We start from the raw sequence: 13,852 nt of genomic DNA, 5'->3' as shown, positions 1-13,852 counted from the left end.
ACTTTGTTTCTACCAAAATGAATGGTAAAGCATGTTTAAAAATAGCTTCACCAGTGCTGAATACTTTAGGCCATCCTGATATAAAGGCAAAATCTGAGCTATAATGACTTAATGACCCTGTACAGGAATGAATTATTACACTGACCTCATTGTGTATGGGAGGTTGTGTTCTGTAAGGATATTATGAGATGGTCAGGTTTTCAGGAGCACTCAACTTTACATCATTCACAATGAGAAGTATGAATGATAAACACTTTTGAAGATCAATGTGGTTGCTTTGCTCAGTGAAGAACTATGGCCCTACAAAAATGAGTTTAGAAATAATGTATGTATGGACGAACTTTTCATCTGTTTCCATCCCAGGATGGGAAAGCAGGATTAAAAAGACTTGTTTTCTTTTCATCTAAACTTTTTTTTTCTAATCACATCACTCTACTTTGATTTACATGAGTTTTAGCTTCAAGAATCATTGGTCACTGCTAAATGCAAACAAGCACAAAATAAAATTATATTAAGTTTGCACAATTGATCTTTCATCATTTTAAATGGTACCTTTTAAAATTTCCTGTAAACGCAGCCTGAAAAACTTCCATCGTTGACTGTCATCAAGTAGAGCAGGGTCACTTTGGGAAAACCCATTCTGTGATGTAAATTATAGGGTTATTATATGTATCCTAGAACAAGAGAGCAGAAGTTTTATTCAGAACAGATGTAAGAAAGCCCATAAAATCAGATGCATTACCCTCTATCTTTTCTAAGCTACAAACTAAAACTAGTTTTCATCAAATTGCACTGACCCTATTAACTTAATTTTCCATGAGCTGACCTTTTATGACTAACAATGGAAAAGCAAAACTGTGCAAATATCCATGAAGACAGTGAAATGACTTATTTTAATGAGAAGACTAAAATATCTTTTCTGCATTAGCATCTGCTTATTGTCACTGCTCCTTAACCCCTTGGTACTGGCAGTCACCACACATCCCATTGCCAGGAGTAGATGCATGCCAGGAAAGCCTTACTGCTGGCATCAGAAAGATTATTTCTGGAGTTCTAAAGATGATATAACACTGGTGTGTCATTTCAAACTGTAAAATAGCTATCAAATACAAAGGCAATAGGAAAACACTAAGACTTCTACTTTTTATTTTCAGTATGCAAAAATTAGATTAAGACTCCCAAGGTGACTTGTTTATTTATATCTTGTACAATGTCTTATGCCATCCAGATGGGATCCTCAAAAAAACCCCAATCACCAGTATTACTTAGATCCCCTCATTGGCCAACTAATGGTGGTAAAATGTCCTGTGAGCCTTAGGTCATTCCTTGACATAACACAGAAGTCAGTGCAAACCCCGTGGTACTACAGCCAGCCATCAACTTGCAGTTGCAACAGGCCAAGAAGGATCCATTATTTGCTCAGCTTAACAGTCCACTGAAACACTTAGCCTCTTGTCTGTATTTTCCTGGTCTTAAATTTAACAGTTCAGAGCAAAGAAGTCAGCAGTACCCATGATTATAATTTTTTCCTCTTTAGTGAATTCCAGAAGCCTTGATGATAAGTAACCCTGCTTTGAATGCATTGCAGAAATCTGGACTTTGTGATGGCTGGATATTCACCATCAGTAAATATTGTCCTGACAAACCCATCTCAGGTAAAGGACAGGTACCCTTTAGTTGCTTTTTGCTCTGCTACAGAATTTGTTCTACCAATCTGAGTTCAGAGCTATAGACACAAGTCCACACTGTTTTCTCCAAATATCTTATCATAACTGTGTCAGGCTTTAGCATGAACTTTTATCACATTATAAGCTACCTAGTAAGCTCTGGTACCAATGTTGGGGCTATACCTTCTTCATAACCACACATAACAACAACATAAGGCTCATCAATAGTGATCACTCAGTCTCCAAATTCTCTGAAGCTATACTTTGCATGAGTATCAAAGGTCTCCATGATCTTTTCAGATCTCCAGCCACCTTCATCTTCTAAGGACTGAGGTAAGCCAAAGTGATACAGGGAACAGGATGTCATTTGCCAGGTTATTAATGATTTTGCTGTAATAATTGACTCCTGAAAATATTAAAAGAAAGAAAAAAAGGGTTAACTTAATAACTTTATTACATTTTAACACATGAAGAAACCTCTCTGCACATTTTCTCTGTTATGAGATGCAAATATTTCCTCTCAACTGCATACTGACTACTGTTACAAGACCCCAGAGTTGGCAAAAATGCTCAGCACACAAAATCTTCCAACCAGGCAGATAAAATGAAATGAGGATGCAAATTTTCAAAATAGATCAGTGGACAGCAACTTCCTAGAAGAAGTATAATTCTGATGGGTGCTGGTCACATGAAAACATAATCCTTTCATTTAAATGCCTGAATGGCAGCCTGGCTGCATGTACAAGACGCAAGTGTGTTGGAAAAATCCTGACACTTGAGAGCCTGAAGGTAGATTTGTTCTAATGAAAGTATTTCTCTCCCTGAGAACTGTGTCTTTTAAAAAGTTTAGTGCCACACTCAGCAAGGTAACTAAGCTGATCTTTTATGATTTGAACTTGGATAGCTGGGTGAGCTGTTTCCTCTAGACTGTTCCATTCTCCATCACTGTCTGCACCAGCATCATGACAAAGAAGAAACTGTCAATGCATTCAATATTTTGCAATGGTGTGAATTCAATGGTTCCCTCATTAGATCTATATGATCTTTTCATTGGGCTCTACTAGATTTTAGATGGAGTTTAGGGCACTGGTCTCTTTAGCCACAAACTCGAATAGCTTGGCAATAGTTTATCCAAGAAACCAACTCTCTTCCTTTTACACTGTCACTGCTGCAGACTGTTCAGTCCCCCTAATTGCAAGAAGGAATTAGCTCACCTCTCCAAAAGCTCATGACTTCCAACCTTGCTTGTCCCCCTTTGATAAGACAGAGACTAACTTTAATTTCCTGGATGTGTTGTTAAAGCTGGCCAGTACTGGGGATGTATTTCTAGAGGCTTAAAATGAATTCACCCTCTGTTCAGATTTAGCAGTGGCTGACATGAATACGTTTCCTAAAGGACTATTTTTATGCCGCTGAGAGGTCACTGTAAGTTTAAATATCAGGATACCTTAAGCTCTCATACAGGTATTTTTAATTTTGCAAACCAAATCCAAACACAACTGAATTGCTTTTAAGTCTTCTGAAAACACTAGATATTGCAAAACACATCATAAGCTCTGGTTCAAAGAGTATCAATTAGCTTGCTCTTTTACTTGAACTATCTGGTTGAGTGCGGTAATTGGAAAAGGCCAACAGCGGCCTTGAATTATTATTTGCTAAGCTAAGAGGCTCCAGCCAGCAATAGGTCTCCATTGTGCTGGTGGAATGTAGAAATCAGTCAGCCTTTGCTTCAGAGACTTGGGCTAAATATACCAAAGTGCTTAAGAATCTCAGAAACTTAAAATACATAAAAATTTCATGGGTTTTATACTACCACATATACTAATAAGACATAGGTGCTTATGAAATCCCTTATCCCAAGGCCTTGCTGTGTTGAAACCTAGAACTGAGAAAGGTCTAAAGTTGAAAACACAGCAGAAAGGAGGAGGAAGAAGAGTAAGTTGCAAATCTTAACAAAATATATGCTTAGGAAGTTAGGTGTGGCTTAGATTATTATTCTTACCAGTTTCAGAACCAGAGATTTTGTTTAATCCAAAACAGGAAACCTGTTCATTAGTAAATATGTCTCTATGATACTGTACAACATATTCCCTGGTATTTTCACGCTCAGCTTACTATGTATTGATATTTAAAAATGCCAACAGAGAACCCCACTTCTTCTTAAAAGGACAGTATTAGACTTCAGATTATCCTAATTTCAAATGACTGATCACAAGGATTTCTGTCAAATGCCTTTTTAAGACATTTACTGCAGCAATCAATTATGAATCCCAGATTTAGACAGTGCCATCTCTTAAACAAACAGGTGCATACACATCCTTTAGCACAGCAAGACTCAATAAGTTTACAAAGTATTTCACAATAAATCTCACAGGTAGTCTGCTTTTCCTTCTGAATGCAGCACCAGAAAAACACATTAAATTCTGAGGAGATATGTGCCTGTCCCTGAGAAGGCACCTTTGTAAAAGAGGAAAGAATATAACAGAATTCTAAACTTTGTAAAGCAAATTCTTGCAATTTACAGGAGCAATTAGGAGTAAATACTCTTTGTTACTGTTACTTTAGTACAGGGATCTGTTTGACTTCAGTGGAACTGGATATGTGTTAACTGTTTGCTGGTGGGACTACAAGATAACTACATAAACTTAAACTGGGAAAAAAAAAATCCTTTCCTGGTACAGGATCCTGTTCTACTATATTGAGAGTAATCCTTGCCTAGAAGACACTAGAGTTTCTCATTCTAATTTTCAGATTCTAAATTACTTAGTACAATTTATAACATTTAAGTGCAACCAGCTATCATTCATTTTTTACATCTCAATTAACACCAAACTTGAAAAGATTTATGCTTTGTCTTAGGAAATGAAGAGAAATAGAACTGCATCCCTGAAAAATGTAAATGTCAAGCCAAATTTCCAGATTATCTTATACCTTCCAGAGCAGCCTGATTTAGTTTCTATGGCTGTATCTGTGGGTCAGATAGAAACAGAAGTACAGAAGAAAACATTCTGAGAAAGTGTGTATATAAGGGTTTTGTGGATACACCCCAAAATTTAGGAATTACAGACATTAAGGAGCATTTTGTCACAAGAAAGTGAAGGATTGTTCTTTTCTCCTTTCTGCCATCTTCTTTCCCCATCATGATTCCCAACCTTCATGCTGAAGCGAGGCATAACATCAACCCCCCTCCCAGACTCAATACCCCCACATCTACTTCTGTCTCCCTCCACGCTGACACCTGGTGTTTAACAGCTAATTTTTTCTTCTCACGGCACCTTCTAGGGTAAAAATAATTGTACAGAAATACTTTAAAAACAAAGTTGGTGTAAATTTTAACCTAAAACCTGACACATCTTGGGAACAATACACCTACAACATCACTGCTTTAAAAGACCTTACCCCCACTGAGTTAGAAACAGAATGCTTTTAAAGGTTTTCAAAAGTCCTATGTCTTAGGTGTGAAATTGGTAGTGAATCAGTTGGTGTGAATGATTTTATTTGAAAGGACATTGCTCTAAGCTTTCTAATTCTTCACATGCTCTTTGTAAAAATGTTTATATAGAAGATGATGGCCTTTCCATGCTATGCAGTTACAATTGCTTCAACAGATCACTGCACAAGAGAAGTGAACTCCTGCCTAATGAAAGCTGGCCTAGTTGGAGTTCCTCCAATGCCCTTTCGTTAAATGTAAAGTTCATAATATTAATCAGGCAACTGCTTATACTGGGGATCAAGTGAACATGTTATGAAATTACAGCTGAGTTTTGTCAAAATTTTAGCTTTCCTTACCAAGTGCACTCAGAATGTCTGCTTGCTATCTCCCACTCTGATGTCTAAATAACAAAGCCCATTCAGTAGGCAGCTCTGTGGGGTTGTACAGTGCCTGCAGCCCCAGCTGAAGGAATATCAGTACAGGAAGGAAACCACAAGGACTCAGCCAAATTTAAATTCAACACACCACAAAAAGCATTCCTAGGGAAGGGCAAGCTGTGCCAGTGAAAGTGGGCTGCATATTGTAAATTTTGGTGGCAAAGGAAAGGCTTTCATTCAAGACTCTCCGGGATGCTGGCCTGGTTTTTGTTGTCATGGTCTGCAGGGGAAAATGGCTGGTTGGACTGTTTACAACAGATTCACCAGCCCCCCTTTCTGAATTCTTGAAACAAGGGCTCCTCCACTCTCTGGTGAAAACCGTAATCTGCAGGATACAGAGGACAGGCTGCTGCCTATTGAACAGCCAAACTCTACATGACCAAAATTCTGAAGAAGAATATTGCTTCTGCTGGTATCTTCCTAATACAGATCAGCATAAGCTGAAGAACATTTTCTAAGGAATCTTTTCCCTTTGTAGTCTTACATCTTTGCAATCTTCAAACCAGGGAAAGAAAAGAATTGCCAAGGCAAACACTGTCCCAGAAGTATAAAGATATATATCTTCTTGGTAGAACTGAGATTCAGAAGAGTAGGAGACAGAACTGAGATTCAGAGGTTCATCCAAATCTACTTTGCTTTTTTCTCCTCGAAACATTATCTTCCCAGCACACAAGAGACCTCAGCCAACTCCTTTGATTCTCCCATCCTTTCTGGTTCAGTTTCAGTTGCTTTTATTCTTCACAATTCTCTTTATTTCTTCGTTCTTTCATTCCCTACATTCTGTAGGCAAAGCTGTCATTTCCTATCTTTTCCTAGTGAGTGACCTTAATCTTTCCCCCAGTCTATACTAATGGAATTAAAATAAACTAATCAGAAGTGTAACAATTTTTATATCTGACTTCTAGCAATCTGACCAGGTCACTTATGATGTGCTGTAGCCCCTTTCGCTTTTACACTGTCTGCTGAGATTGTGAAAACTCTTCGGAGCAGAGACTGTCTTGTGTTTGTCACAGAACCAAGCACAGTTCCTAGCTGAGTCTGAAGAATCCCCTCTGATTTGCTAAAGAAAATATCTGGGAAAAGCATGTCCCTCTTAGTGCAAAATAGTTGATGTGAAGTTCAGTACATCAGAGTATACTGATAAACTATCTAAATGTATTTGCCAAATAAGATACTTGTCTGTTGTAAGCCATCCAAAAATATCCTCATGGCTAGGATCCCTGTAAGTATAAACATTCTGATAAAGCAAAATGATTCAGAGTTACAATTAAAAAAACTGGAGTAAGCAAAAAGATACATAAGAAACATAATAATAATCCTATCCCAAAAGACTGTGCTATCCAAGGGGATCTAGAATATTAATTAGTAAGTTGTTGCAAACCTATAAAAAATCATCCCATAATTACTCTGAAAAAAGTTGCAATTTCAAAGCTACACTGCAGAATAGCATACTGGATTAATTATGCCAGACTGCAGCAATAACCTTGAATTAAAGCTGCAACCTTCTATTTTTAAGAAACAATTGCCTTTCTGGTTGATGAAACCTGTCGTCCCATCAGGTAACAGACGTGACCAGGAAAGAGAAAAGCGATAATGAGTCAATCCAAGCTGTTTGATACATTTCAAATCTTCCTCCCACAGAGTGTAGCTGCCACAAGCTACATCACCAGTCTGGTTCTTGAAAACTCGATCTCCTCCCTGATGGGTGAATGTGTCCCAGACATTAGGGCCCTTTCCATCTGCATTCCAGCCTTCTGCTTGAAAAACAAAACTTGGTCGTTACACTTTTGACATCAAAAGACATATGTTGAATGTAAATATTTACCACAAAGTAGGCACAAACCCCTCAAAATCCTATGAGCAAAATGAGCAGTATTCCCTCCCCAATCCTTATATCATTTAAAGTAACTAGGAACTTTCAAGCATTAGTATGTATTTGCAGTAGGTTTCGCATTTATTCATTTTTTTCTTGCTGCTAATTATTTAAAAGTCCTGTTTTAAAAAGCATTCAGAGTTCTGACTTCATACTTCCTTAGCCAAAAATTAGATGTTTGCAACTCTTGAGATATTACAGGTTTTCACAAAGGGCATTTTCTAATGCAACTTCCCTTCATAAATGTAAAAGATCAGTCCATATCAAAGAAAACCTTTAGGGTATGAGAAATACACCCAACAAATAGGCACTTATGGCTTTCTGGATGTCCTTTGAAAATCCTGACAGTCTGTTAAAAAGAAAGGAATGCCATTATGAGCCATGGCCCTAGGCATATACAAGCTGAATTAATAACACAGCTCTGCAAAACTTCTGCTTTTTGCTTAGCCAAACGTTCACAGAAATGAATTTTGAATGCTCAAAACCCCTGCACCATTTTCTTCACTTTATAGTTTTGGGGAATTTCTTTGCAATTCCAAAATTGAGATAGACTGATTATCTTTAAAATACTCAAAATTTAGCCGTTTGAGATAACACAGTACTAACATCACATAGTACTTAAACCAAATAAATGCACCTTTCTTCATGACAAGCTTCTTTGTCTTTCCAGAGCAATGCTGTAGCAGAGGCAAACATTTCAATTTTAATATGGAGAGCTCTGTAAACTTACACCCCTGCAAAGTGTGATTTTATCACAAAATTCCAAATAACCCCAAAATGGCCAACCTCATTTATCAGCAAGATTTTTCAGAGCCCCAGTGAATGCACTGTTCCAGGGTTACTCTTCAAAAACTAAAATGACATTGCGTGTTAAAATCCTGTATAAATTAAATATCAGTTGGGTTGTAAGATTAATAACTATATAATAGCTACATATCAATCCTCAATAAAAGTGTTTTAATAATCAATTAGTATCATAGAAATTAGAGATGGAGAACTATTAGGAGGTCATTGAGTCCATCCCCTGCCAACGCAAGATTGCTCCCTTAAGTATATTCAGTACTTAATATACATCTGTCTTATTAAATCTAAGTTTAATGCAAGGTTAAGCATATTGAAGACACTTAATTTAAAGCATTACTAAAATCTGTAATATCACTTCTATAACCTAGCTTTTCAAAGATCATTGTCACATTTCATGTTCTTTACAGAATTTTATTGCAGCACACGAACACTGATACATCTACATTTGGTTGGTCAGTAAATTAAACTCTTATATGGGACAACCTTCAGAGTAGGTCAAATTTTAGATCCAGACAGTTTAAGTTTCTCTTAATCTCAGATTTTATCACAGACTTTGTGCTCTGTTTGTCTGGTCCTTGGAAAAATACAGTACTAAAAGTTTTCTATATCCTGCTTCTGATTTCAAATATGCCTGCTGAAACAGTCATTTTAGAGGAGTGCAGGAAATAACAAATAACAGTAATTCTTTTGTGGTACCTAGAATTTAGAAGCCTTTAAGAGCAGGCTTCCTGAACCATATTGACATGATATAGATCTTTTTTCACTACAGTATGAGTGAAGGGAAACCAAAAGCTTCCACAACAGGCACCTAACACACCTTCATTTAAGAATCAGCAGCTAGAGCAGATGCTGAATGATTTCTTTTTTGTCTGCCTTCCTCCAGCAAAGGAGGTGGGAGGGAGGAGGAGAAGCATCTGATTTTCAGCAGAGTATGACAGTACTACTCCAGTGGTCATTAGCCACTATAAAGCCCTGGCTGGGGCTGTAGCAAACAGATCCACTTTCAAGCTTTCCTCATGCTGTTTAAGGAGCCTCTCTGTACAGTGTAGAGTATCTGACCTAGCTAAATAAAGTGTAGGAAGCAATCTAGCCAAGGCAGCAGAAAGCTCCACATACACTAATGTATCCTGCTGAGCCACAATTAGTTTGCACAGAGCTCTCTCTGCTCTGCTTCAGTGAACCGAGCTTGCACCTCCAAGCTTGCTCAGAAACCTCCACAATACACAGCACTTCATAGTGTAGACATACCCTGAGCTTTAGCGAGCTTTCGCGCCAGGAAAGAACAGTGATGAGGAACTGATTTTACATTTCAAACACATAGGTGAGACGTAGCTGCCAAATCAACCACATAACATGTCATCAAATAATTAATATAAATTATCATGAAACGTGATGCATGTTCCCCATTCTCTGCAGTTATTACAATGGACTAAGACAGAATGTTTTTTCCATTTAAGCGAAGCTAGTGAAGCAGGAATATTACTGATCAGAGTATTTAAGTTTTCACATACTTTTCCAAGTTAGCTATTCTTCTAATTCAGTTGTGCTTTCACCTTTTGGAGTGAAATTTTCTTGGCTTGGTCTCTGCCCAAAAGGTGAAATTTTTTTTGAATTAATGCAGTTCAACTATTTGGCATATGAAAGAAGTGAAGAAAACCACTTTTACCATTACAAGAATTTTTTGCAACTTTTCCCTCTCTCAAAAAAAAAAATATAATAAATCAAGCAGAGAGTTGAAATTTAGCATAGAAATGGCCCTCAGTAAGAAGAAGTGCTTTTGAGTGTTCTGGTGCAAATTGATTTTGATTTGACTGAGTCATGAACCTTTGAAATCTGCACTTTGAGCATGCAGAGCACAATTGGTATGATTTTTTAGCACTTTGAAATATAGAGTGAAGAAGTTTGTGCTGTGCATAAATACATAGCTGACAGTAAAAAATAAAGTAGCCTGTCAGCCCTCGCCTCATCCACTGTGTATCTTGTGATATGTGCAGCAACTGAGTTTGGACTGTACAAGAACTATTGCTTCAATCATGCTGCCTCCAAGTTGGAAGGTGCACAGCTTCCAAAGCTTTCAAGAGGAGGAATTCCCTGTTGAGCTTCTTACTTCTGCGGGAAAAGGGTCATCTGAGTAGTGTCTAGACCACATTATAGATTTTTTTTTTTTTTTTTTTTTTTTTTTTTACATTTCTCCCACTCAGAAGCCTTAGGAAAGCTCATTAAAAGTACATTAAGAGAACATTACAGTTGCACATCTAGCCACTCAAAAGACAGGAAATTATAGTGTCATTCTACATGCACACACAATTCACATTTTAAAAGTTAGTTAGTAGAGCTACGTGCATTGCAGGACTTGAGTTAGACTCTGGCCCAGAGTATTGATTCCCCAGGAACAGTGAGCTGTTCAGTCTATTAGGTAAAGCTAACTGAGCTCGTTAAAAGGTACCAAGCATGGGCAAGTACTCTTGCTTTCAGCAATAACCAAGACCTAAAGGCTACATCCTCAAAGACAATTTTAGATCTACAACTCCCATTTAGGTACTGAAATCAATGGGAGTTAAGTGCCTGTATGCTGCAGGGTATAATATGAGAAAATCAGATCTATATGTATTTTAAAGGTCTGTAAACACACATTCATGAAGGGATAAACTTGGGGGGGGGCAGGGTGCGGTATGGCTGTAGGTGTCTTTGTACCTTATGGGTTTACATTCCCTAGTCTGCCACATATTTTCATATCACGCTGGGCAAACCACTTTATCAGCACCTTCATTCAGTTGGGAACAAGATACATGTCCCTGGGGAGGTCTAACTGTTAATCTCTCAGTTCACTATTTTTTGTAATCTTTGGAGATTAATTCCTAACTGAGGACCACTTGCGAGTACTAATGTCTGATGAGGTAGTTCTCCCATCCAGTTTTGGAACAGCTGATAGTAATCTACTTATATTAGCTCTAGAGAAAGGAAATACTCAAGAACTAGTTGGAAAATTACTTATATCTGCTTTTTTCCTCCCACTCTCAATAGCCAGTGAAAGGCTCCTCCTCCTTTTCCATTACCTAGCCATATTTCTGAGATTTGAAACGTCTTTTACTCTCCTTTTACTGCTCAGATCAGAAGTGCTACATTGATTTGCATCAGATGTAGCATCTATGTAACAAGGCAAAGATCAAACACTCTCCTTCCTGGATCCAGACTTCTTGTTCACTTAAAACTTCCTTAATACTTTAGCAGCTAAAAATTGACACCTTCAATTTGATATGCTGCTGTTGCTGCACCCCAAGCAAATCCAACTGGAAAAGCAATATCCTCTGGCACCGGCTGCAGAGGACAGGCAAATACACAGCATTATGCAATGCTATGGAGATGTGGGCTTCATTTGCAGACAACGGTATCTGGCTCGATCACTCTTCCACTTGTTACAAGCAGATTCTATACTGAAGACAAAAATAAACCCTGTGCAGCTTCACACACTGAAGGGTAAGCCATGCACTTTGCATATCTCAGGATTAAAGTGGAGAGGTTCAGTCAGCTAACAGTGAAAGTGGAAAAGGCAGCAGTGGAAAAGCCTAGTGTGGTCACGGTAAAAGGCTCCACCTAGTACACAAGCATTAGTATGCAGAACAGATGCCTGTTCCCCTTTCCTTCCCCCTCACCTCCCACTTCCCAACCAAAGGACTTTGTGGACCCTCTACTCAACATAAATCCTTTAGCCACCTGGCAAAAAGTAATTTCCACCCCTTTCAGTAAACTTCAAAAACCAGCAGCACCTCTTCTTTTCTGGCATCCAATTTATTTTTTTTTTTCTCCCAACACCAAAACAACTTGCCTGCAGTAGGTGGGAAAGGATGTTTTAGCCATTACATGTTTAGCAGTGGAAACCAATGAGTAGAAGAAGAAGATTTGTATGGGAGTACAGACAGAACAGCTATCTTTTTCCTTCTTTAAAATCCCATGGATGCTCATTTTTTCTAGAGCAGCAATGACAACCTTATGGCATGTGTGCCAGAATCAGCATCTGCATAACAGCCCTCAGGTCTCTTCCTCTACCTTCTGTCAATGCAGTTAGTGCTCTCCTGTCAGCAGGCTGAGAAGGGAGCAGCAGCAGGGGGACAAGTCAGGGTAAGGCTGTAACAAGTGGGATGAGCTGAAAGTAGTTTACTGTCCCTTCCCATAAAACTTCAACACCTGGCACACTAGATGGCACTACTGCAATTTTTTGGGGGGCTTACAGGAGTTTTTCCCCCATTTATTATAATACTATATCCACACTGCTTTTGCCAAGGTCAGCATCTTCAAATATTGGACTGCTAGGCAATAATGTATGACCACTACTATTTTTTCTTCTTTACTCTTCTTGCACCTTTTCGATTTTGAAATCTTTCTGGGTGAGGACCTGCTCCTGCAAAGCGTTATACATGTAAGTAAGTGATATTTTCTTTGATAATAAAAATAAGGCAAACCTTAACATACACAGAAAAGCCCCTAATACAGTTAATGCACATACTTTTGCCAGAAATATACACGATGAAAGAGTCAAATTCTTAGGAAAAAAAATCCTTTGTAGAGATGTAGAGAAGCTGATTTAATTCCAAAGTGCACATTGCAGAACCAGACAGTGCAGATGCAATGCAAAATAAAGCAGGCTTTCACAGCAGGCATGCATTTCCTCAAGTGTCTTTCAAAGAAAAGGTAAAAGCCCCTTGAATACAAAGGAACAAAGGGGGAAATGAGGCACAACATACTAACTTGTTCCCAAAACACACACTGACACATGGTCTAGGCAAACATATGTATCCTTTACGTGTTTTATACAGATGACCAAAAATTGATGCAGTGAACTAGCTAATGTTCTCTGGTTGAAGCAGCCTCCTCAGGTTTTCATTTGCAAGAAGGTAAGCATTGGACAGTTAACAGCAAAACTCATCAGGGACACCTTAAATCATGATTAATAGGTATTAATGAACCAGAGTGATAATGCATATTTTTTACATCATTAAATGTTATTGGTAGGTACCTTTGAAAATGTAAGTAACATTAAATCTTCTCCCAGAAAATCATACAATTCAATTTCACAAGAGATATAATAAATATGTAACTCAATAATAGGGGGAGATGGGCAGACAGGAGATAGTAGCAATAAAAACCCAATAAAAAGTTTTATAAAAATGCTTAACCATAAAAACAAGACTAAAAAGTGTCACTGCTGATTCCCTAGCAGGAATCAACAGAGACAGAGACGGGTTTTAGAAGAGATTGAGTGGGAGGAAAATATTCCGTAAGCAGTCTGGGGAAGAGTGAACAAAATTTGCCTCAGAGGTTAAGGCAGTTTCACAGTAATGAGATAGCAGGCCATGCCAGATAAGTAGGCAGATACTGAAAGATGCAGAGCTTCAAAATTCAGAGAAGCTGAGTTTATAGCAACTAATCTCAAACACTTCTGGCAACCCAATTTCTAGATTTGTGACCCCAATTCTGGTTGTATTTCTGGACTCATGAACCCACTCCTTGTTGCAGTAGTGGGACTTGCAACTATATTTCCACTAGATCCACTGCATGTCATGGTCCCTAGGATGTACCTACCTTCTTACTCCGATAATTTTCCCCGCATCTAGTAAAAAAACTGACCCCAGCCTGAATT

General features: G+C 38.2%; 1 protein-coding gene across 1 annotated transcript in view; it reads right to left on the bottom strand.

Moving 5' to 3' along the window:
- Window positions 1-541: 541 nt before the first annotated feature.
- The window catches only part of LOC141941990 (cytosolic beta-glucosidase-like), a 34,668-nt gene continuing 21,357 nt past the window's right edge, over window positions 542-13,852 (bottom strand). Inside the window, 11 exon segments of the mRNA XM_074864929.1 lie at window positions 542-641; window positions 643-674; window positions 1,023-1,099; window positions 1,484-1,606; window positions 1,609-1,709; window positions 1,711-1,756; window positions 1,759-1,836; window positions 1,839-2,026; window positions 2,028-2,073; window positions 7,064-7,291; window positions 11,460-11,532. Of these exon segments, the coding sequence (XP_074721030.1) occupies window positions 542-641; window positions 643-674; window positions 1,023-1,099; window positions 1,484-1,606; window positions 1,609-1,709; window positions 1,711-1,756; window positions 1,759-1,836; window positions 1,839-2,026; window positions 2,028-2,073; window positions 7,064-7,291; window positions 11,460-11,532 (1,092 nt within the window).

The sequence above is a fragment of the Strix uralensis genome, chromosome 4 (genome assembly GCF_047716275.1).
Source record: "Strix uralensis isolate ZFMK-TIS-50842 chromosome 4, bStrUra1, whole genome shotgun sequence".
Lineage (NCBI taxonomy): Eukaryota > Metazoa > Chordata > Aves > Strigiformes > Strigidae > Strix > Strix uralensis.
Note: the sequence above shows the minus strand (reverse complement) of the source record. Positions and strands in the feature narration are given on the sequence as shown.